Source organism: Otolemur garnettii, unplaced genomic scaffold (assembly GCF_000181295.1).
Source record: "Otolemur garnettii isolate 467f Iridium unplaced genomic scaffold, OtoGar3 scaffold00028, whole genome shotgun sequence".
In the NCBI taxonomy this organism is placed as follows: Eukaryota; Metazoa; Chordata; class Mammalia; order Primates; family Galagidae; genus Otolemur; species Otolemur garnettii.
The window spans coordinates 5,392,948-5,417,780 of NW_003852423.1; the positions used below are offsets into that span (position 1 = coordinate 5,392,948).

Below are 24,833 nucleotides of genomic sequence, written 5' to 3' on the forward strand. Positions count from 1 at the left end.
TTGGAGGTTGCTGTGAGCTGTAATGCCACAGCACTCTGCCCAGGGGACCAGCTTGAGGCTCTGTCTCAAAAAAAAAAAAAGAATAATGAATTAAAAGAGAAGGAAGGAAAACATTGGACAAAGCCATGGTGAGTGAAATTAACTTCCAGTAAAATGTTAAAATAATAAAATATTTCCAGACAAGGAAATAATAACACATAAGAAAATCTTGAAAAAAAAATAATTTCTAGGAAATAGAAATGCCTCATTTTTCATTACTACTATGTCATTCTTTACCAGGAAGTCCAGGGAAAATGTTTAAAGTCTCCATTAGTCGTTCTACTTTAATACTCAAGTCTACTTGCTAAAAAATTAATTAGAAATCAGAAACATTAATTTAGGAATATTTGCAGATACTTATGAATAGAAACCTAAAATATATGAATAATTTTGAAATGCATATTCCGTACTCTTCCAGTTTACCAAAATAAAATTTAAAAGCTAATATGATTCTTAAATAAATTTTCATTCACACGTGTAACCTTACAAGAGGCTCCATTTTCCTTGTTGCCTATTGCTCCTGGATAATGAGTTACGGGTGACTCCACAACTCTTCCTTCCAGACTACTATGGTACTATTTACTAAAGTTGAAAGTTACAGCACCAGAAGTACAGAGAGAAATGTGAAAGAATCAACAATGCCCTGACTTGATGAATTGTGTATTCTTACCATGTCTTTTCCACCTATGTCCTCTTATTGACATGCTGGTTACTGCATTTCTTGATATTCTAGAGGAAGTTGGTGTGATTTCAACTTGAATGCACCTTGTACCTTCCTTACTAGATTTCATGGCACCGTGAGGCAATGAAGCCTTTATTGCATTAGCAACCTAAGAAGGAAAAAATACAGTTTAAGGAGGCCAATGCCTCATCCATTAGGCAACTGGGGCAAAAATATAGCTTTAAGATTGACATTAACAGATGCATTATTTTACCCTTACATAAAACATGACGCTAAATGCTAATAAGTTCATATAAAGAATGCCCTCTCCAAAGTATTTCATAAGATGACACATAAATTCTTTAGAATGAGAAGTATGAGCTCAGAAAACCCATGGCTAAAAAATACATAAGTGATGAAGTTAAAGCTTTTAAAATATTATATTTCCCAGTGCTAATTAGTAAGTATGCAGCTAAAGTATGTTAAGGAGAACACTCTTTTTTTTTTTCCTTCACAATAATTTGGAGGAATAACAATTACATGTCGTAGTTAGTAAGATTAAAGTCTGATTAGAAGGGGTGTCCTACACCCACTCCCAGGTAGGATCCACATACCCGTGCAATGTTTTGGGTAAGAATTTACTCAACTCCTTCGCCTTTTCCCACCTTCCCCACTCCTCCCTGCTCAAATTTCACTGAGTTTTTTTCCCTTGTGAGCATGTAGGTGTTAATCTACTAATTCCAATTTAGTACTGGGTACTTGCAATGTTTCTTTTTCCATTTTCATGATACTTCACTTAGGAGAATGGTCAAGGAGAACATTCTTACAAGTTAAAAAGACTAGCAATATCTAGGAAGTTAGTCTAATGAAATTTCCAATTTTTATATATACCTTTTCAAATTGAAAATTTTTCCAAGTATAACAAAAGTATGAATCACTGAGTATTAATGACATATTAATGAACTGTGAATGACTCCTTCTCAATTTATAGGTCTAAGCTGAGAAATCTTAAATTATAAAATTTACACAAATAAGTAAGGTACTTACCAGCAATGGCTCTGGATATAATTCTAGCTGGGCTCTGTATATAATATCATCCAATGCTTTTTGAGCTAGATCCCATTCTCCATTATAACTATAAAATTAGAATTGAAACAAATATAATGAGAAACTATCCTTACTGAGGAAAATCACACATCACATTAGCATACTGCTTAACATTCTATTACTCTTAAAAAAACATTTTTAAATCCTTGAATTCCTTTCAATTATATCTAAGAGCCTATTAATAGCAAAGAAAATTTTATAGATGTATATTTTTTCTTTAAAGAACATGACTATTTATAGGACAGAAATCAAAAAAGCTAAAGCAATTTCAAAGCATTTTACCCTTTCAAAGCAACTCAGAGAATAATAAATTACATACCTTAAAATAATGTTCAGAACACTTAACGGTCAAATTACTGCATAGCTCCCACAGGTTTTAATGAGAATCTACAATTACTGTGGCTTGCAATATCCTGAATAGTTATTTCCTTAACATTTTGATAGTCTTTTAAAAGTGTACATGACGTATACTGCAAACAGCAAAGAAATGCGAGGGGGAAAGTGTGTGGTGTGTGTGCATGTGTGTGTGTGTGAATTTTCAAAGATATGTCAAGCCTTTCCTTAAAATCAGCTAAACAAGAAAAATGAATAGAGATATAATGGGTTGGTCATTTGCCAACAAAATAAAGAGGTGTGAATTACATTAAGAATGTGAGTAAGACCCAAAAAACTGGAAAAAGTATTGTTCTCTAAAAACATGACAAAGCCAGGTAATCTTCAAAATTATACCTTCTCACGAATCCATCAAAGAGCTGAGGTTATAGGGCATCTAAGAAGCCTGAACTCTATGGATGGACAGGTGCCTCTAAGGAGAGATGGACCGCAATACAAGTGGTTAAGAAGAATTCAGCTGAACTAATTTTAACAAATTCCTAAAGACCAAAGGTCTAAAACCCAGCTTATGGAATAGCACAAGAGCATAGACTCTCTGGGAGCACATACAAGGGGAGCTTGTACCCATTCACAGACTCTTCTCCACATTCACAAGAAAAACCGGACACAGGCCAAAGGTCCTGAGAAGCTGCCCTTGGTGGTACAGGCCTGAAGGAGAAGGGAGGCCATTCACGTGGGAAAAGCACAAAGACCCAGCCAGACCCTTTTCTTACACGGAACAAAAGTTTTAAAAAGCCTTTGGGGAAGAGCAGCAAATGCTTTCACTCCCAGAACACAAGTGAAGATCAATTTGGCTCTGAGATTAAGAAAAAAGTAGGGGGTTGGGAGGGAAGCCCTCATTCTATGCTGAGATCACTAGAAGTCTCTTACCATTGGAAGAGAGGCAGTACTACCGAGAAACTTGCATCTTTGAGATGCAGGGACGTGGGGCCTGCCTAGAACTGAGGCTGAAACAGGACAACAGAGAAGACTACTTCCCTCCACCATCCCACCACCAGGCTAGTAGACACCTAGAAACAAGCAACAACACTCTACTGCTGTCCAAGAACCGAGACAGAGACCTCTTCTGAAGCATAGGCATACAGAGAAGGCTGGATGCTGAGGATGAAACAGGAACACAAAGAAAATCCCTCCAGCAATCCAGCTTTCACATTATGTACCAAGTAGCCCTACAACAATTTGAAGTAGGTGCCCAACCCCAGCTCACTACTGCCTGTGATGACTCCACTAGCAGTCTAGAAGAAAAGAGGCCTGCCTATTTCCTGCCATAAATAATATTTACCTCAGTCTCTACTTTCCTATGCCTGAACAAAACCTGGACAATCAAAAACTGTCAAAGCACACAAAAAGCAAGGGGGAAAAAAACCTACCAAGAGATAAAACAATCAAAAGAACTAAATTCAGAGATGATTCAGATGTTAAAGTTATCAGGAAAATTAGAATAACTATGATTAATATACCAAAGGCTAGTGGAAAAGATTGACAACATGCATGAACAGATAGATGGAGAGTTCAGTAGCAAGATGGAAACTACAAGAGAGTCAAATGAAAAGGCCAGAAATAAAACATGGTGACAGAGAAAAGGTACTCCTTCAATGGCCCCACTAGTTGATTCAACTTAGTCAAGGGAAAAAAAGAATCATTATACTTGAAGATAGAATAGATCAATAGAAATTACTGAAACTAAAACATAAAGAAAAAAAGGTAAAGTAAAACAACAGATCAGGACATCCGAGAACTATGGGACAATATTACTGGGCTAATATAGGGCTCGGAAAAAAAATTGTTTAAGTTATCTGACTAGTATTTTAGGCTTGTGGGCCTTACCATGTCTATCACAACTATTCAACTCTACCACTGCAACAGAAAAGTAGCCATAGACAATAGACAAAGAAATGGGACTGTGTTTCAATAAAACTTTATAAAAATAGACAGCAGGCCAGATTTGGCCCAAGACCACAATATCTGCCTTCAGGCAAAAAGGTTACCATCTATCAGGAAAAACTAAAGTATCAAGTGAATATAGTGCAAAGAACAGTAGGACATGTGTAGCAGAGAATTATAAAGTGAAAGACAGGACCAAATTAAAAATACTAGTACTTAAGTCATTAGGTAAGACTAAGCACTAATATGAGAAATTAGTAGCAAGTTAATAATGAACTATTTCTGATCAAAGAGGCTCTAAAATGTTTTTTAAGAGCTAAAGTTTCCAGAAATGGAAAATAATGTTCACTGGAGAAAAACATCTATTTGGAAATCATAGCCCAAAAAAGTAATAAAGAAAGGGACTATATATTTAAGTGTTGCTAATTTTCATTCTGTCCTTGTACTAAAGAAAGACGATGAGGTGTTTTAGCTATTACAAGTTCTTCAGACCTGCAATGGATATGTTTTAAATAATAAAAGTATTATCAAGATCTTGATTCATTTTCTCTCACAAAAATGTACTAATCTTGTATCTATTGGTATTATAATATAGTGATAATACATTATTAAACTATAATCTTCCAAAGAGATCAAAGGTTTAGTTTGTATATGAGATAAACTTACAAGGCAAAATAAATTCCTGTTAGCATTTGCACCATGAATCCTGAAGAAACTGGAATCCTGCTACTTATACTTTTATATTTTCTTACATGTTGTCGAGGGTATCCACAAACACAGATTCTAGAAAGACCAAAATGAATTTATTTGTAAAATTAATAAAAATTTAGGTCATTTATTTTTTAACATTTATAACTCAACAATATATTAGGAACATTTTCATAACAAACCTAATATCTATGAAACAAAGAATTTTCTACACAGAACATGTGTCTACGACACTTTCCTGAGTAAGTTACCCTGGAAAAAAATTTCTAAAGCTAGAAGTATGTTGATATGTAGTAAGTGAACCAGATTCATTTACTGGTTGGTTTGCCAATTTTGGTCAATTCAATTATTAATAATTTTAGGCTACCTCAAAACCTATTACACGAAACTTGGCACTAGTTGCCATAAATAGATCTGTGGTATGATCTTCAACTCCTGACAGTTTTTTCTTTTTGGAAATAAATACTGTATTACGTACAGGCCAAAAGCATGCAAAAGCATACCCAAAGGCCACACAGAAGCTCTTCAGTGTGAGGAGAGGGACAGACAGAGGGAAGGACCCATGAACCAAAGCCTTTATTGAGATTCAGGGTATCATTACCCAAGCAGGTTTGCATGGGAAGTTCTGATTGGTAGGTTTAAAGTAAGCTGGCATGAGCTTCAGGAGGTCACGCTATGACGTGAGAGAGAGACAGTCATTGTGGCGTATTTGTGAAATCCATGTGTGATGTGGAAGTCAGTGAGGCCCGTCACGTAAATTGTATCTGGTTGTTCCACAGGGAAGTAGTCACCAGGAGGCAGTTGCATTAGGTAGATTTCTGGATTGACCAAATTGAGGATATGGGAAGTGTAGAACTAAAAACTGCCTAACAGAGTTTTTGACATAAAAAAGTGCTATAATAAACTTATATAGTGCACCATAATAAACCTTAGATAGAGCAAATTCTAAGTGTTTAAAAACCATAAAAGAAACAAAACATAAGCAAATAGTTGCCTAAATAAAACATAAGCAAATTCTTGGCATGCTGCCTAATCATGACATCAAAGGGACAACTATAAAGAAACAGCAATGGATTTTACTAAATTAAAAATACTACCATAAACAAAACTGAAATATAAGGAAATATTTATTATAGTGAGGTATATTTAAGGAGTACTAAAGTTAAGTAGTATTTATTATAATAAAAATGAAGCCATGAAAAGTCCAACACAGGAGACCAGCTACATAAATCATTCAGAGAATAGTATGAAAGGCTGGCTGCGGTGGCTCACGCCTGTAATCCTAGCACTCTGGGAGGCAAAGGCAAGTGGATTGCCTGAGCTCACAAGTTCAAAACCAGCCTGAGCAAGTGTAAGATCCCGTCTCTAAAAATAGCCAGGCATTATGACAGGTGCCTGTAATCCCAGCTACTTGGAAGGCTGAGGCAAGAGAATTGCTTAAGCCCAAGAGTTTGAGGTTGCTATGATCTCTGACACCACAGCACTCTACCAAGGGTAACAAAGTGAGACTATCTCCAAAAAAAAAAAAAAAAGAATACTATGAAGAAATCAAATGTGATGTTTTGAAAGTCTATTCAAATGACAGGGAAAAAATTATACAAAACATCATGCAGCATAATCCCATTTTGTAATAAACAAACAGGCATATGGTTTGTGTCTCTTCAAAAGATCATATACAAACTCATTATTATCTCTGATCTGTGGGATTATAGACCTATTTTCTTCTTCATATTTATATACAATTTCTGAATTTTCTATGATCAACATGTACTGTTTTTAAAATTAAAAACTAAGTTTCTATTTTTAATAAATCAATTAGTAAATACCTGCTTTCTCATAATATGCAGTGCTTGATGTAATACAACCTCCACTTAATAAAGCACTAGCTAATAGGCTAAAATTATTCACCCACTCTCCCTAGCTTCACTTAAAAATGCTCAAGATGATCTCAAAAGTATCTCCCAGAGAATGTCATTAATTCAAAGCAACTTTAAAGAATAAATATAAACTCATTTTGATAATAAAATTTCATAATTCTGGGGGGGTTTTTGTTTTGTTTTTTTTTTAAGAGACAGAATCTCACTTTGTCACCCTCAGTAGAGTGCCAAGGCATCACAGCTCACAGCAACCTCCAACTCCTGGGCTTAGGTGATTCTCTTGCCTCAGCCTCCCAAGTAGCTGGGACTACAGGTGCCCGCTATAACGCCCAGCTATTTTTTTTGTTGCAGTTTGGCTGGGGCTGGGTTTGAACCTGCCACCCTCGGTATATGGGGCCGGTACCCTATCCACTGAGCCACAGGCACCACCCAAATTTCAGAATTCTATACGACCAAGAATAAAAAGGAAACAGAAAAACTGATAAAATCTGCTGCATGTAAAATAAAACCAACTCTAACTTCATTTAAAATAATAAAAATTTATGCCCAGACTAGAGACTCCTCTTACTCTTATAATCTAAAGAAGCAAATTTAGATAATTTTATTTTCTTATACTTTCCACTTTTATGCTAGGGATGGTAGTAAATAATAGAGAACCAATGCATGAAAGACAAGATTTTTCAATTAATTCCATTTATTCATTCAGTAAATGTTCATTAAAGACTGATCTTGCATCAGATGCTAGTTTCCAAGGGGACTCAAAATCCAATCAGTAAGCACACATTGCATGGGCAAGTTCCAGAGGTGCCAAAAGGAGAGCACAGTACACTTTCGGGGAAGAAGTGTGTCTCTGACGTATTTTGAAAGCACATGCAGTGAGAATAAGATGGAGTCTGTCAGGTGAGGGCAGACAGGATGTAGCTGGTCTGGTTGGTTTAGGTCCGGCCTGACCTTCACCACATCTCCCATTCTTACTATTTTGTAAATTTAGCTCCCATCCTAAAAATGCCTATCTTGAGTCGTTTAGGTAGATTGATTTGGAAATTAACTTTTAAATTAAAGTGTTATTGTTTATGAGTCATGAGACCTTCCAATCATTGTTTAAGAGTAAACATGGTCTTCACTTTAAACTTATAGAAAAACAGAACAGTCTCAGGGCAGCTATTCTCACTGTGCTCCAGAATCCCAGCCTTCTGACAAAGTTTGGTGGACCTGTCTCTGCATATTGGCTGACAGTGACAGGAGGCCAGACCCTCTTCATCTGGTAACATTTCAGGTCAGAGAGGACTTCTCAGAATAAGATTCCTTTGAACTGAGTCTTGATGAAAAAGCAATATTTTTCCCATGTAGAAATCACAGAAAAGGGCAAAGGAAGAGATGAAACAGCATGGCATCAAGGAGACAGGGAGCATTTTAAACAGGATGGAATAGTAGGAAACTAGGACACAAAGAAGCTCATCAGATCACTGAGTACAAACATGGAGTAACCTGCAGGGAAACAACTAAAGATTTTTGTTTTGGTTTATTTTAAGCAAAGGAATAACAATAACACGACCAGATTGGTCTTTCAATAATATCACGCTGGCTATCCTGGAAGAGGTCATTGAGACTGAAGGTGTGTGGCATGAGGTCAAAATATCCCAGCAGATGCAGGGGAGCTGATCCAAAGAAGGAATGGTGGAGAGAAGAGGAAGGAGGGATTGCAGTCACATCTAGGAAATAGAGGGTGAGACTGATCAAATACCACAGAAGAGGAGTGGATAATTCTTCCCACATTAAATTTGGATAGCTGGCTGGACTGCAGTATCATGAACTGAATTAGAACAAATAGACCATACTGTTGTGGAAGATGCTAAGTTGCAGATATGTTGATTTTTAGGCTTATGATATAATGTTTGTCATGCTCCCCTGCCCATCTTCCATCAAAAGTACTGCCATCCCCCTTAACTTTAGAAACTAGTTTGTCCCTATATAATCAATAACGATCACATGAGATAGTAAGGCTGCTTATAAAACTATCACTACCTCAACATCTTTTTTTTTTTTTTTTTTTTTGCAATTTTGGCCAGGGCTGGGCTTGAACTCACCACCCTCAGTATATGGGGCTGGTGCCCCACTCCTGGAGCCACAGGCGCTGACACCCAACATCTATTTTTAATAATATATATAAAGCATACTCTCTTCCTTCCCCACCAATTTTAACTAGGAACAATGGCCACCCTTCTAGAGACTATATTTTCTAGCCTTCCTTACATCTAAGTGTGACCATGTGACTAAGTTCTGAATATAGTATGTTAATCAAGGTGGTGAAACTTCTAAATTATGCTGTTAAAAGACAGCTGCATTTCTTCCACTCTCTTTCTCCCTGTGTTCAGGACAGAAGGCAGATGTAACACTAGTGATCGGCAACCATACAGACAATGTCCATACTCTAAGACACACAGACTCCCAACACAGGAGGTGGAATATATTAGAGACATAGCCAGTCTATCCCAAGGCCGTCTAACCAGCTGGGACTTTCACCTGAGCAAGAAATACAAGTCAATTTTAAATTACCTTTATTTATCTCTGTAACACAATCAAACCAATATTTAACCTATAGTCCCCAGGTTCCAAATGAGATAGGTTCTATAAATTTGTTCTTAAATTTGTACATAAGTTGGAACAGATACATTTATCTATTCCTGTAATAGTCTCTATTCATAAGTGCAAGTGGTACATCAGTATGATGTCTGTAACTCAGAGACTTACCGTGTAACAGTCCCTGTTTGTGAGTGCAAATTATACATAAGTTGCAAGTTTGTAAGTCAGAGATGGCCTGTACAGTTTTCTTCCAACAATACTACCCAACATGGCCCCAGAGAGGTATGCAGAACCCTCAGGCTGCAGTGACCCTCTGCTGGATATTTTCCATGTTTCAAGAGTTCTAAATCTTACAAAGTATCTGTGGGACATCTTGGTGGCTCCTGGAATGGATTTACAGGTTTAAAAATCAGGAAGAAGTAATACATGGGTCAGGAAAGAGAATATGGTCAGAAAGATAAGTTACTGCTGTCATTACACAATTTAAAAAAAAAAACAACTTTGTGACAACTCTAGGATTGTCACTCAACTTTTAACTTTCCTTCACGTAAGAACTACAGAGGCAAATCTCTCAAATACCAGCACACTTGAAAATTTACCAGGAAAACAAGATTTGAAGTTCTCTCATTTTCCCTGCTAGCTATTTGTAAGGAAATAAGCAGTCATCTATCAGAGGTTGAAATCAGTCCTTTACTGAGAAATGCAAAAGGTTAGTTTGTTGTTTTGGGGTTTTTGTTTTTTTTGTAGAGACAAAGTCTCACTTTGTCACCCTCAGTAGAGTGTCATGGTGTCACACAGCTCACAGCAACGTCCAACTCCTGGGCTTAGGCGATTCTCTTGCCTCAGCCTCCCGAGTAGCTGGGACTACAGGTGCCCGCCATAACGCCCAGCTATCTTTTTGTTGCAGTTTGACAGGAGCCAGGTTTGAACCCTCCACCTTCAGGGGCTGAGGCCCTACTCACTGAGCCACAGGCGCCACCCAAAGGATTAGTTTTTATAACTAACAAAATTAAAACTGATGATTTTTATATTTACCAATGAAAGATTTTTTTAAACATAAAAGCCTAATTATTTCCTTTAATCCTAATCCTACTTACCAAGTCATAAAACTAAAGCAGAAGAGCTCATCTATCGTTCAGTCATTCAACAAATAGTTATCAAGGTTCTACTGTACGCCATGCACTTCTTTAAGTTCTCAGGATATGGCAGTAAATGAGACAAAGTTCCTGACCTCAGCAAATCTCTAGCAATTGACAGACTATCCGGGGTTGGGAGCAATAATGAAATAAGGTCACATTCAAGATACCCCAGTACTTCAACAAGATATAGTTGAAAACGTACATTATTTTATAAAAAAAAATCTAACTACTTGTACTTAATAATGTCAAAAAACGAAAACTAATTGATAATTTTAAAGTTAACCGACCTTTTAGTGACTTTGTTATGTTTGTTTTTGTTGGAAAGCATTTGAATATTTGGTTGCAACATGGAGGTCTGCAGTTTCAGCTGATCCTCTAGATGGGAATCAGTCATTTGTGACCTTAAGGGCATCCTGATTTAGGTTAGGTAGGAGAATATAGGTTTGAGCAAGAAAGCATTTTTGGGGCCTGTTGCCAAAGACATGGATAGTTCTATTGCATTTTTCTATATTTTAATTGGATCTTTCTTACCATCAAACAATGACTTTAAAATGTCATCTACTGAGATTAATTCTATCTATAGAGGCCCAGCATGGGTGCTCACACCTGTAATCCTAGCACTCTAGGAGGCCGAGGTGGGTGAATTGCTTGAGCTCAAGAGTTCAGGACCAACCTGATCAAGAGTGAGACCCCATCTCTATTAAAAAGAAATAGAAAAGCTGAGGTAAGAGGATCACTTGAGCCCAAGAGTTTGAGGTTGCTGTGAGTTATGATGATGCCATGGCACTCTGCCCAGGATAACAGAGACACTGTCTCAAAAAAAAAAATGTTCAGGGCAGCATCTCTGGCTCAAGGAGTAGGGCGCCGACCCCATAAGCTGAGGGTGGCAGGTTCAAAGCCAGCTCCAGCCAAAAAAAAAACCTGCAAATAAATAAAGAAATAAAATTTGATGTTTTAAAAAAAAAATTTCATCTATAGTTCTTTGGTGCCTTGGTGATATCAACTACGTGAGGCTGAAATGCTAATTTCAGTGTTATGTTATGATTCTCAAAGTCAATGAACCTTTCATCATATTCTCCAATTAATAGGCCTATAACAGCTGCATAGTCTTCAAACAATTCATATATATCATCCAGCTCATTAATGACCTTTGCAACCTGGAAAAAATGTTCAGCTAAAATTACCTTTTCCAGAAATGGTCTTTTGAAAAAAGATAGCTTTTTTCAAAATGCTGGGGGTTTTGCCTACATAGCACATATAGTCTCAGTTTTACCTTGCAAATATTGAGGTCATTTTGATTTGACATGGTACCATACAGAAATGCTGCCTTTCTATAGAAATCTTCTTTTACTAATTCACATTCTGTTCTTCATAAAATTTAACTAACTTCTTGCAAAAATAAAATTTTGCTAACATAACATCTATCCCTGAGATAACCAACGCACTTTAGAATGATAAGGCAAGTCCACACTGAATACCTCATTCTTCAACTTCAGCATGTCCTGCAACTGAAGATGCTGTGTTGCATTTGCACAAATATAGTTAACAATTCTTATAACTTGTTGTCAAGTGTCATTTAAAATGGTAGCATCAGAGATTTTGCTGATGATACAATGAAAAGAATGAGAGCATCTAGTTATGCTAATACTTTCTTTTTATCTGTGCAATAAATCCTTCATGTCTTCCTGTCATGGAAGGTACACCATCTGTACATACACTCATTAAATTTACCAAATTCAGTCTAACTTCATGATATTTATCTTCAAAGTTGCTAAAGATCTCTATTCCCTATGTTCTGTTTGCAAGTGTACCCCAAACAAGTAACTCTTTGTAGCAAACAAAATCTTTTGTTATGATCTGAATGAAGTATAAATTTGTGCCAAGTCAGTAGTATCAGTTGATTCATCCAAAGCAATTGAATAATATATAATTTCCCTTTTGAAGTGCTGCATAAAGTTATTCTGTTACATTGAAGGCCAATTCATGCTGCTGATCAGTTATGGCTCTCCTTGAAAGAAGCAATTATTTATGCTTTGAAACACTGTCAGAGGTCTAAGTACCCTACAACTTTGACAATGCATTCTTTCACAAGTTCTGTATCATGAATGGCTTTCCCTTTTTCAGAGTATGCTTTTAAGTAATTTAAGTGCCATTATTTTCAGGTCTCATTGCAGCTTGAAAGAAATGTCTTAACTTTTGCTTTTCATCTTTTAATTTCTGGAATACAACGTTTTGCAATGCTTCCTCTAATTTAAAATATTTGCAGTCCTTATGAATGTTATAATGCTGATGAGTATTGAATTTCTTTAATGTTGATATTGTAGTATCACAAACAAAAGCTTATTTTGGCAGAAACAAGATAACGTTGCAATTAGGTTGTTTTTTTTGTTTGTTTGTTTTTTTGTTTTTTTAAGACAGAGCCTCAAGCTGCCCTGGGTAGAGTGCCGTGGCAACACAGCTCACAGTAACCTCCAACTCCTGGTCTCAAGCGATTCTCCTGCCTCCGCCTCCCAAGTAGCTGGGACTACAGGCGCCTCCCACAACACCCAGCTATTTTTTTGTTGCGGCCATCATTGTTGTTTTGGCGGGCCCTGGCTGGATTCTAATATGCCAGCTCAGGTATATATGGCTGGTGCCTTAGCTGCTTGAGCCACAGGCACTGAGCCTACAATGTTTTAAAAACATGTTTGTAAGGAAATGTTAAACAAAAAAAATAGAACGTGTATGCATGTTAGACTAGGGAAACTTAACAGTGAATATGAGTCATTAAGTCCATAATCTATTGTCATTGAGTAAATAATCATAGCAAGCAATAATAAATGCAATGATTAAGATATCTGAGTTGTTATTGAGAGAAAAGAATAAGGATAGTCTGCCTGTGAGAAAAACAAGGTAAGATTCATGAAGAAAGCAATTTCTGAGCTCAATCTCAGATGAGGATTGGAAGATAAAGAGCTAAATACAGGCATGGAGAAGAGGGAATTCTGAGATGAAAGAAGTGCCATAATATTAACGGGACATTCTGGATAATTAGTTGTGTCACTGGAACCCGAAATACATGACAGGGTATCACAGAAATCAGGATAGCAGGCCAGGCTGTGATCTGATTATATGCATGTTTAATAATATTTCAGGGTTCTAAGCTTAGAAGTTTTCTTATAGATGATTGAGAACCTGAGGGAGTTAGAATTTGTTCAACTGCAAATAAAGGAAACACAACTAAAAAAAAAAATTATTTCCTCAAATTTAGAGGATTCTTTTATATACTTGCAAAACTTATTTGTAGCATTAGTGAGCATATTTCTTTTAATAGTGCCATATACAATGTTTAGTATTAGCAGAGAATAAAAATTTGTTAACTACAACTTATTCAGTCTACCTCTTGCCCACTTTCAGATCTCTTCTTTAAGCAGGTCATATATACTGTGTGGGAAGAAAACACAGGCTATCAAGTAGGCCATCAGTCTGAATCAGGAAAGCAAAGCTGGTAGCAACTGAGCAAATTTCTGTTCAGTACAATGGATATGCATGTGTATGTGTGTGGATGGAGAGTAGAAAGTATTCAAGATTTTTTAAATTATTTCCATGATTCATTACAATCAGAAGATTAAAGAATGGGACACATCTGTCACTGAATCTGGCTCATATCTTCTATGAAATTTTTCTGTTTATATTTGTATATCCTTCCTTCTGTATGACCAGTCAATCATTTTGGTATAATCATCAATCAAATTAAGCAGTGATCTAATATAACTGTCACATGGCCAAAAGGGCAGGATTAGCCACAGTGTATACAGTGTGATCACTTTCTACTCCAGGGAAACCTATACTAGTATTGAAATAATCAAGAAGCTCTTGTACTTTAACTTACTTATCATCACAGCTCTATAAACAACTTTCTTTCCACAGAATCCATAGATATGAATTAGACTTGAATAGATAGAAGTATTTCTAATTGTTTTCTTTTCTTTCTTTCTTTTTTTTTTTTTGAGACAGAGTCACCCTTGGTAGAATGTCACCCTTGATAGAATGCCATGTCATCATAGCTTTCAACAACCTCAAACTCTTGGGCTTAAGCAATTCTCTTGCCTCAGCCTCCCAAGTAGCTGGGACTACAGGTGCCTGCCACAATGCCTGGCTATTTTGTTGTTGTTGTTATAGTTGTCATTGTTGTTTGGCAGGCCTGGACTGGGTTCAAACCCACCAACCTCAGTGTATGTGGTGGGCACCTTAACCACTGAGCTACAGGCACCAAGCCAGTGTTTTCTAATTTTTTACTATTCATCTTAAAAACACAAAAAACCAAAAAAAACCACACAAAACCTCCCAATTAGAACATTTGATAAATGATTAAGGAAACTAGGAATTAAAAGAAAATAATAACTGGGTCTTGCCATTGAGAATACAGTTATAATGAATCTAAAATAAAAATGAAAAACCTAAACAACTAAAAAAGATAGGAACAACAAATTTAAAGGAGTTCCTCTTATATAATGTTTTGTGGTTTAAGAGTTAGCATTACTTAAGTCTTGAATTACTTAGATCTCTTCCCATCCTCATTTTCTTATAGCTGGTAGGCATTTATACAGAATTAATTTTTCTTGTGGCATATATTAATCTATTTCTACTAAAATATTTCTTGGTCATATCCTACATCCAGTTTTTAAATAATATATGTTTCTCTTTGTTTTTAAAATCAACTTTTACTTAGGTTCTTTGAAGTTAAAATATTATTCAGTCCCCTGGTTAGGTTAAGATTGGTATACACAGTATTAGCAATTTCCTACCCATATTGCAAAAAAAATTATATTATTCTGAAATGCAGTATATTAGGGTTACACAGAGAAAAAAACCAGTGATACATGTTCTTTCCTAACTTTTCAGCAAAGCCAAAGGTGGCTCTTTCTAGGGCATTGTATTAGACCATCTGTGGGGTTTCAAAAATTAGCTGCATTTAGTTACTATTTAAGCCAGTGTTTCTGAAGTACTGGTCTGTATGTCTGTTTTTGCCCATAATAAAGTTTTCACTAGATCATAGTGAAAAGAAAAGAAAGGAATGTTGAACATTTTAAATTTGTAAATTGCTAGCCTTCTCTTCCATCCTTCTTCCTTTTTTGATGTTAAAATAGACTCCCTTTTGATAAATAATGTTGATGGTAGATATTTATAATATAATTACTTGGCAAAATAAAAAGTTGGCAACACTATGCACATAACCCACCTGTTCCACCTTTTTTGAAATGTTACAGATCTGTGAAATTAGAGTCTGGACACCATTGCTTTTAAACAATTTAAAACAAGACACATGTTAGAAAGATTCATTAAGTGGGAGAGATGGCATGTTGGTGTCATCTTTCAAGGTGAGGAAATGTAATTATGCTCTAGTTCAGGAATCATCTGAAAGATTTCACTTCTCTATCTTCTTTAACAAGCCCCTGGTCTTGTTAACACCCTTCTCTTGCTGGTCCTACCTGGCTTTCTATCGTATTCAGTATCAGGTTATATTTTTTTGTTTGTTTTGTTTTGACTGATTTGATTTCTAAGTATTGCTCAATAGACTTCCCTCTGAGAAAGTTGCATCTTCTAAATAAGTTCCCCCAATACAAATTATTTTACAAATTTCTTTCTTTCTACCTTTTTATTTATTTATTTATTTCGAGACAGAATCTTGCTCTATCACTTAGGCTGGAGTGCTGTGGTGTCAGTCTAGTTCATAGCAACCTCACACTCCTGGGTTTAACTGATCTTTCTGCCTCAACCTTAAGAGTAGCTGGGACTGCAGGGACCTGCCACAACCCCTGGCTAATTTTTCAATTTTTAGTAGAGATGGGTCTCACTCTTGTTCAGGCTTGTCTGTCTTGAACTCCTGAGCTCAAGTGATTCTCTTGCCTTGACCTCTCAGACTGCTAGGATTATAAGCATGAGCTACCACACACAGTTACAAGTTTCTTAATTGTATAATTTCCCTTATCTACTTGAATTGTCAAAGGCAATAATCTCTGCCATTTTTGCTTTGTTTTGTTTTGATTTTGCATTTTTTAAAGAAAAGTAACATGCATATTACAGAAAATTTAGAGAATATGAAAAAAATCACCAAAGAGAAAAATTATATTAAACTCTAATTCTACCAATTAGAGATAACCATTATTAATATTCTGGTTATTCTCAACCAATGTGAGAATCATACCAAATATACTATCATTAAATATTCTTTTAAATCAGAATATTTTAACGTTTGCACAGTATACCCCCAAATATCATAATTTACTTAAACAATCCATTGGCTAAATTTATTTAACAAGGAAAAAAGTTTAAAAACCAGTATCTCGGCTCGGCGCCTGTGACTCAAGCCGCTAAGGCGCCAGCCACATACACCTGAGCTGGTGGGTTCGAATCCAGTCCGGCCCGCCAAACAACAATGATGGCTGCAACAAAAAAATAGCCGGGCATTGTAGTGGGCGCCTGTAGTCCTAGCTACTTGCGAGGCGGAAGCAGGAGACTCACTTGAGCTCAGGAGTTGGAGGTTGTTGTGAGCTGTGATGTCACAGCACTCTACCCAGGGCAACAGCTTGAGGCTCTGTCTCAATAAAAAAAAAAAACCAGTATCTCTTATTTATTCCATAGTGCCAAATTAGAGTATAGCATAAATAAATAAGTAAAAGCAAACAAAAATGAACCAAACCACATGCCAAAAAATTGAAACTTCATAATAGCTCTATCCTTTCAACATAATCCTTTTCATCCTTTTCTGATTAATTATTCCATTTAAATGCAACTCAGTTGTATATTCTTTTTGTTTGTTGGGGTTTTTTTGCTTTTTTGTTTTTTGAGACAGGGTCTCGCTTTATTGCCTGGGAGAGAGTTCAGTGGTATCATCAAAGCTTACAGCAACCTCAGGCTCCTGTGTCAAGTGAGCCTTTTGCCTCAGCCTTCCAAGTAGCTGGGACTGTAGGTCCACATCGCCATCTCTGGCTAATTTTTCTATTTCTTTTATAGACATGAGGGTCTCACTATATTGTTCAGGCTGGTCTCAAACTCCTGGCCTGAAGCAATCTCTGGCTTCAGCCACCCAAACTGCTAAGAAGTCTGGGCCACTGTGCCCAGCCTAGCTTTACATTCTTTACATTTCTTCTAACTATCATTTATATGGAATTGGAATTTTGTATGTACAGAGTAGGCTGAGCTTTATAACTTATCTTTTAAACAAATGATTACACAAAACAAAAGTAACTTAGGTATATAACAAACTAGCAGTCCTAGATTTAAATACCAGAAACACTTTAATTTTAATTTACCTTGAACAAATTTGACACAGTGATTGAAGAGAAACACTGGGCATATAGGTTAAGGCAGCATTGTAACACAACAGGAGGAATGTCAGCACTTCAAACCTAAAGGCAAACCAAAGGATGTCAACAAATCTTAAGAACTCTGAGAAGTCAACTGTAATAGGGATGAGGGCAGGCACAGGGGAGAGATAGTATGTCACTGAACAGATGTGTATAACATAAAGGCACCAATAATGAAAAACTGAAAGAATAAAAAGACTTTCCAAATAACAGTCATATGAAGCTTATCTTAAAAATTCAATGTTCCAGATGACATGTGAGGTTTACAAAGTACAGTAACAAATCTAAATGTGTTTTTCTCTTGCTTAAAATGACTCAATGTTTAAAGTGAAACACACAATTCATTAAGCATTATTTATAAATCTACTGACATAATTTTTTGTTAAGTCAATGTAGTAAGATAAGAAGTTACGTCTCCACAGGGTACCTATTCTGTGCTGTCAGCATCTCCCTTTGGGGATGAGGTCCACTGTACACAACTTTTGATAAACCGTGCTGCGATAGTGCACTCTCCGTCAGAGCCATGGACCCAATGCTGGAAGGCTGGAAAAAAAGACATTGGAATAAAGAAAAAGCTATCCTGTTGAAAATGTGATATTTACAATACAAACACCACTAAAAATGGCTATCATGAACATCACATAGCTTAAAAATATTTACACTGCCTACCAAATTTTCTGCTCAAAGATTTGGCAAATAATTAAAGAACCACAAATGAGAAAGAAAAGTAGCTTAATTTTGAAAAATTCTACCATGGAAATATATAATTGCTACACATAAACAAAAAAAAAAATTTAGTCTCTTTGATAATGAAAAGAGAGAAATACTTCACAAAGAATACTGTCAATAAACCCCTTACAACAGATTTCAAAGTTTAATGATTTTGCCTTCTCATCTCACTTTGGGAATAATAATTAGCTCACATGTTGTTTTATACTTTTTAAGGTACTAATAAATTGATCATTTTTTTGCCTCAATAACTAGACCATAAATTATGGCAATATCAAAATTTTTTTTTTTGAGACAGAGCCTCAAGCTGTCCCCCTGGATAGAGTGCTGTGACATCACAGCTCACAGCAACCTCCAACTCCTGGGCTCAAGCGAGTCTCCTGCCTCTGCCTCCCAAGTAGCTGGAACTACAGGCACCCACAACGCCGCCCGACTATTTGGTGGCAACCATCATTGTTGTTTGGCGGGCCCAGGCTGGATCCGAACCCGCCAGCTCAGGTGTATGTGGCTGGTGCCTTAGCTGCTTGAGCCACAGGCACCAAGCCGGCAATATCTAATTTTAAAACCAATAAACTTACTTTGATAAAATGTCACTTACTTCATGATATACAGATGGTTTGGACAAAGAGGGAATTGTAAAACTCAATACTTTGCTATGTCCTTGTTTGTCAACTATTTCCTACAAAACAGAAAGAAAATATCTTAAAATATTTATCTTTTACACATAAACTTAAAAGCTAAGTTTAAATGGTTCATGTGGATTTTTTTTTAAAAAGCCCTGAATAGAAAGAAATTTTAAAGTTAATTAAAATCCTAAATCATGGGCTGCAAACTAATATAACTTTTTCGGAAAGATGTATGGAGAACCCTCAAAGAACTCAAGCTAGACCTCCCATTTGATCCTGCAATCCTATTACTGGGCATTTACCTAGAAGGGAAAAAATCCTTTTATTGTAAGGACACTTGCACCAGACTGTTTATCGCAGCTCAATTTAAAATCGCCAAAATGTAGAAACAGCCTAATACCCACCAACCCAGGAATGGATTAACAAGCTGTGGTATATGTATAACATGGAATACTATTCAGCCATTAAAAAAGATGGAGACTTTACATCCTGTGTATTAACTTGGATAGAAGTGGCAAACCTTCTTCTTGGTAGCATCACAAGAATGGAAAAGCATGAATCCTATGTATTCAATTTTGATAGGAGGACAGTTAATTACTTAGTACATGGTAGGAGGTGGGGGAAGGGGAGTGCAGAGAGAGAGAGAAGGAGGGAAGGGGTGGGGGAAAGAAAGAACAGAGAGAAGGAAGGGGGCTGGGGGATGTGGGGGTCTCAGTGTGTGCTACACTTTTTGGGAGCAAGACACAAGAGGGACTTTACCTAACGAATGCAATCAGTATAACCTGGCTTCTTGAACCCTCAATGAATCCCCAACAATAATAACAAAAAAATCCTAAATCATGATAATCTATTATCAATTATTAACAAATATCAGTAGTTAAAACATACATCCTTCTACTTTTAAAATATAAGTGACATAATTTTCAGAATGGCCAAGATACAGATATAAACAAACGTAAGATTGTTGATCTTCCTCATGTAACAAGTTACGTTTTCTAAATCAATTGATTCAAATATGAATTATGAATTATGACCTTACATTTCTTTTGTATTTTAAAAAGTATATACTTTACATATATGATATACAAATTCTATTAGTAATGCAAACTATATGTTAAATCAATAGCGTAAACTCTAGAGACAGTACAGATTTATGGAATTATGACTGGTAAATATTAGGGTAGATCTTTAAACTTTCTGTGAAGGTCAAAAACAGATACTTCATAGAAAATAGACCGTTAAGTTAAAAAAAATTGAATGCAATATCAATATTTTCAGATACTTCCATAAAAGAATAGAAATGGTCTGATATTCAGCTTTCAATTAATTTATAAAGGTATATTTACATAATTATATCTATGCCTGTATATCCCTCAATCCCTAGTCCCCCATATAGTTATAGGTGGGAGAATGAGCTATGAGTTATTTGAAACATAAATATTAGCTTTACGAAGATGAAAAGCAATTTCAAAATTCATATATTTGATTTTTTTGCAAAAACATTTTGTTAACTACTAAATACGAACCAAATTATAAACTCCTAGAAGAAGAGCTTCAATGCATCCACTGCGATGCACATTTCTGCTGGCTGAGACAGCAAGGTAGCACCAAATCAGTTCTGGGAGAAACTGCAGTGTAAATCGAAGCAGCTGTTCCTCTCCACTACGATAGAACTCAAAGAGCTGGTGACATACAGGTTCTAACAACTGGAAACAAGACAAAATGTTAATTGAAGAACTGGATTGTATTTGAATGATACTATTATAAAAAATACAAAAGGTTTTCCCAAATTTGTGAAAACCACGTCTGCTTAACTTTTCAAAATAGCTAAGTTAAGTTTCTTCCTCACTACCCCTTCTTCCTGGGAAAGCACATGTCAATATGTAAAGGGTTGGCTACAGGACTGAAGAAACTGCCATGGGAATCCTGGGTAGCTACTGTGATATCTCCCTCCTGAGCTTACATCTAAGTAGCATCTGACAGCAAGGACTTGTTTGTAGGGTGCCTGCCTAATTACAGAGCTCCTGTGTGTAGATCTCTACTGTAACCATGCTTAAATTGGTTAACTGCCCCTGGATAATCTAAACATTGCTGTAATTTTGTTTAAACATAATTTGGAGTCATCTATAAACTTTTCCTTTCTCACCACATCTCCATTATTACCACTTAATAGAGCTGATTATATCTTTATAAGGGACTTTTTAAAGAAAAGTCAGAAAGGCAAGATAAGACCGTTTCATAGGTTAAGTATTATCTATAGTCAATGATCACACACAAGTCACAAGCAAATGTGTCAAGAATTTCACAAAGTACTGGCTTTTCAAGGAAAACTATCAGGCTATGATATTTTCAATGAACTATACTTCACTAACCTAGGCAATAGATTTAAGTCAATTTACTAAACAGATTTTCTACAATCAACAACTGTAATGAACAAAAACTAATTGCAGTGGATGTCTTGATTTTAAATAAGCTAGACATGTAAAATAAACAGTATAATTAAAGTCAAAGGTACAACAAAAGTTATACTTCAATAAAGATTCATAAGTCAAACTAGCCTTTCCTATCGGAAAATTATCTAACTTCTAACAATTAATCTTCCACAAGGAAAATTTCCCAAATGGTGGGAAACAGGTGTCCACTGTGCCATGGGAAGCTAATAGAGAACCAGAAAGGCAGGCAGCAATGCTAACCCCATTCATAGCCAGCAAAAAAATTTTAGGGTAGGTATTTGGAAGAATGGGGTTAGAGGTGGCTGGAAGAAAGGAAAGCCAGGATGGAGTTTTATGTTTTTTTCAGGGTGGAGTTTTTTAAAATTTCTTTGTGAACCAGCATCAATAATCTCGAATGGTAGCATAGCATCTCTCATCTCTAAATCTCTGGGAAAGATTTTACTAAATCAATAGAGTTTAACAAATACTTGTAAAATTGTGAAACATTATTTGAAAATTTATTCAAGACAGTTTGTATGTATATGTAATCAATATTAATCAACACATACTTAAAAGCCTTTATTACCAGTTTAAAATCCAAAATTAAGAGAGTTTTTGCTTTATAAAAGCAGAACTGAATGAAGACACAATCAAAACTTAGGTAAAAATATGTTGCAACAAGACGAGATAAAATTGTGCGTTTGAAACCAATACAGATAAATAACACTATCTGTTTAGTGTTTCACAGCTTGCAAAGTACTTTCTTTTTTTTTTATTTTTTTTATTTTTTTTGAGACAGAGCCTCAAGCTGTCCCCCTGGGTAGAGTGCCATAGCATCACAGCTCACAGCAACCTCCAACTCCTGGGCTCAAGCGAGTCTTCTGCCTCAGCCTCCCAAGTAGCTGGGACTACAGGCATCTGCCATAACGCCCAGCAATTTTTTTGGTTGCAGCCGTCATTATTGTTTGGCAGGCCTGGGCTGGATTCAAACCCGCCACCTTAGGTGTATGTGGCTGGCGCCTTAGCCACTTGAGCCACAGGTGCCGAGCCAAGGTTCTCCATTTTTTTTTTTTTTTTTTTTTTTTGCAGTTTTTGGCCTGGGCTGGGTTTGAACCTGCCACCTCCAGCATATGGGGCCGGCGCCTTACTCCTTTGAGCCACAGGCGCCGCCCGCAAAGTACTTTCACATACACAAACTGATTCAGTTCCCACAACACTGTAGGGTAGAATATCACTATCCACATTTCCCACAAAAGGAAATTGAGACAAAGAGGGTATCCACTGTGATCAAAATCACACAGCTCACAGGGCTCAGAACTGGAGCCAAGTCTTTTGACTCTTTTACCAAACACACCTGGAAAATGTCAGAAAAGAATAAAATAATATACAATGTTAGAAATATGCAGTGTTTGACATAATCTAGCCTGGATATATGTGAGGCAACCTCTGGAGCTACTGCAGTGTTCCCAGTGTCTGAGCTGCATTTTTTAATGTACTTTCTCATGGAAACACTGTCACATATGGTTGTTAGGTTTTATAGTTCTATTAAGAGAGAACTGCTATGTGTTAAATGGGCTTTTTTATGGGTCTAATGAGAAACTAATCACCATTTATCTTCTCTCCATTATAAAATACATTCTGATTTCTAAAACAACTAAGTTACAAATGGGTTTTTACAACAATTCATTCATAAGTAAGAAGTCTGTATCCCAAAAGAGATATCTAGAGGTAATAGGAATTTTTGAATACATAAAAATGCTCTTTAATGACTAAGTAGGGAAAATGTTCTTTAATGATTAAGCAGGGAAAGAGTCAAGTTTGGGTCAATATAAAGGAAAACAAATTGTTTGTATTAAACAATTACAGAGGAGTACAGGTAAGAAAAAAAGATACAGAAAAGTTGGAAGAGCACTTCTATTCAAGTATCAGCAACCACTTGTTCCTGACCTCTCCTTGCTTCTGAACTCCCTACTATTAGAACCCCAAGGAGATTGTATGTGGCGCTTTAAAAACACAATTGATTTTATAACAGACTTGAGCAATGTTTGACTATCTTACAGTTATAGCACCATTCAAACAATCTGCATCTACTCATATAAATTGCCTTGTTATTAACTTTAAATAACACCAGAAATAATGTCCCAAAGTTCAAAAATTCCAGAAGATAATTATTCTAGCTCTCTAGGAATATTTCCAAATTAAAACACAAAATATTCTAAACAGCAATAGGGAGGTTATGAGGTTAAAGTAGATCACACTGTTATATTATGGACACATTTCCAAATGTAATCAAAGAATGAATTATATTTTAAGAATATAGAATGCAGACTAGGCACAGTGGCTCACATCTATAATCCCAACATGGTGGGAGGCCAATGTGGGAGGATCACTTGAGGCCAGGGGTTTGAGCAAGATTCTTTCTCTATAAAAAATAAAAATTAGCTGGGTGTGGTAGCATGTACCTATAGTCCTAGCTACTCAGAGAGTGAGGGTGTACTGAGCTATGATTATGCCGCTGCATTCCAACCCGAGCAACAAAGAGAGTCCCTGTCTTGAAAAAAAAGAAAGAAAAAAATATGGAATATATACTGTCTTCACCACATAAATCAGAATAAAAAACATAAAAACATTAAAAAAACATAAAACTAACATGCAAGACTTCCCAAACCAGTGCTTCTGAAAGTGTGGGTACATGGACTAAGGACTATACAAAAACTGTTACCAGTCCCAACAATATAAATTTAGAAATTGAAAGGAAGCATTTAGAAACTTCTCTTTTTTATTTTCTTGAGACAAAGTCTTGCTCTGTTAACCAAGCTGGAAAGCCCCAATCATAGTTTACTGCAACCTCAAAACCTGAAGCTTAAACAGTCCTCCCACCTCAGTGTCCCAAGTTCCTAGGACTAGAGATAACACCATCATGCCCAGCTAATTTTTAAAATTATTTTGTAGAGACAAGGTCTTACTGTACTACCCAGTCTGATCTTGAACTCCTGACCTCAAGTATTCACCCCTCCTCATCCTCCCAAAGTGCTAGAATTGTAGGAGTGAGCCACTATGCCAGGCCATTTAGAAACTTTTATAGCAACTTGATATTTTTGCAATATCCAAGTGAGTGATCAGCGATTCATTGAACAGATTTTTTTTTTTCTTTTGAGACAGAGTCTTGCTCTGTTACCTGGCCTAAAATGTCATGGTCTCAGCCTACCTCACAGCAACCTCAAGCTCCCAGGCTCAAGCAATCTTCCTGACTCAGCCTCCTAAGTAGCTGGAACAACAGGTGCATGTCACCACACCTGGTTAATT

At 36.3% G+C, this 24,833-nt stretch overlaps 1 protein-coding gene across 1 annotated transcript in view; it reads right to left on the reverse strand.

The window, feature by feature from the left end:
• Nucleotides 1-20,797, reverse strand: part of FAM126A (family with sequence similarity 126 member A) — a 35,839-nt gene extending 15,042 nt beyond the window's left edge. The window contains exons 1-7 of the mRNA XM_023512477.1: nt 20,622-20,797; nt 19,068-19,148; nt 18,168-18,283; nt 17,687-17,782; nt 4,751-4,867; nt 1,748-1,835; nt 710-869 (exon numbers count right to left, since the gene is read on the reverse strand). Coding sequence (XP_023368245.1) covers nt 710-869; nt 1,748-1,835; nt 4,751-4,867; nt 17,687-17,782; nt 18,168-18,265 — 559 coding nt within the window. The 5' untranslated portion in view covers nt 18,266-18,283; nt 19,068-19,148; nt 20,622-20,797. The remainder of the gene's footprint in view (nt 1-709; nt 870-1,747; nt 1,836-4,750; nt 4,868-17,686; nt 17,783-18,167; nt 18,284-19,067; nt 19,149-20,621) is intronic.
• Between the last annotated feature and the right edge of the window lie 4,036 nt (nt 20,798-24,833).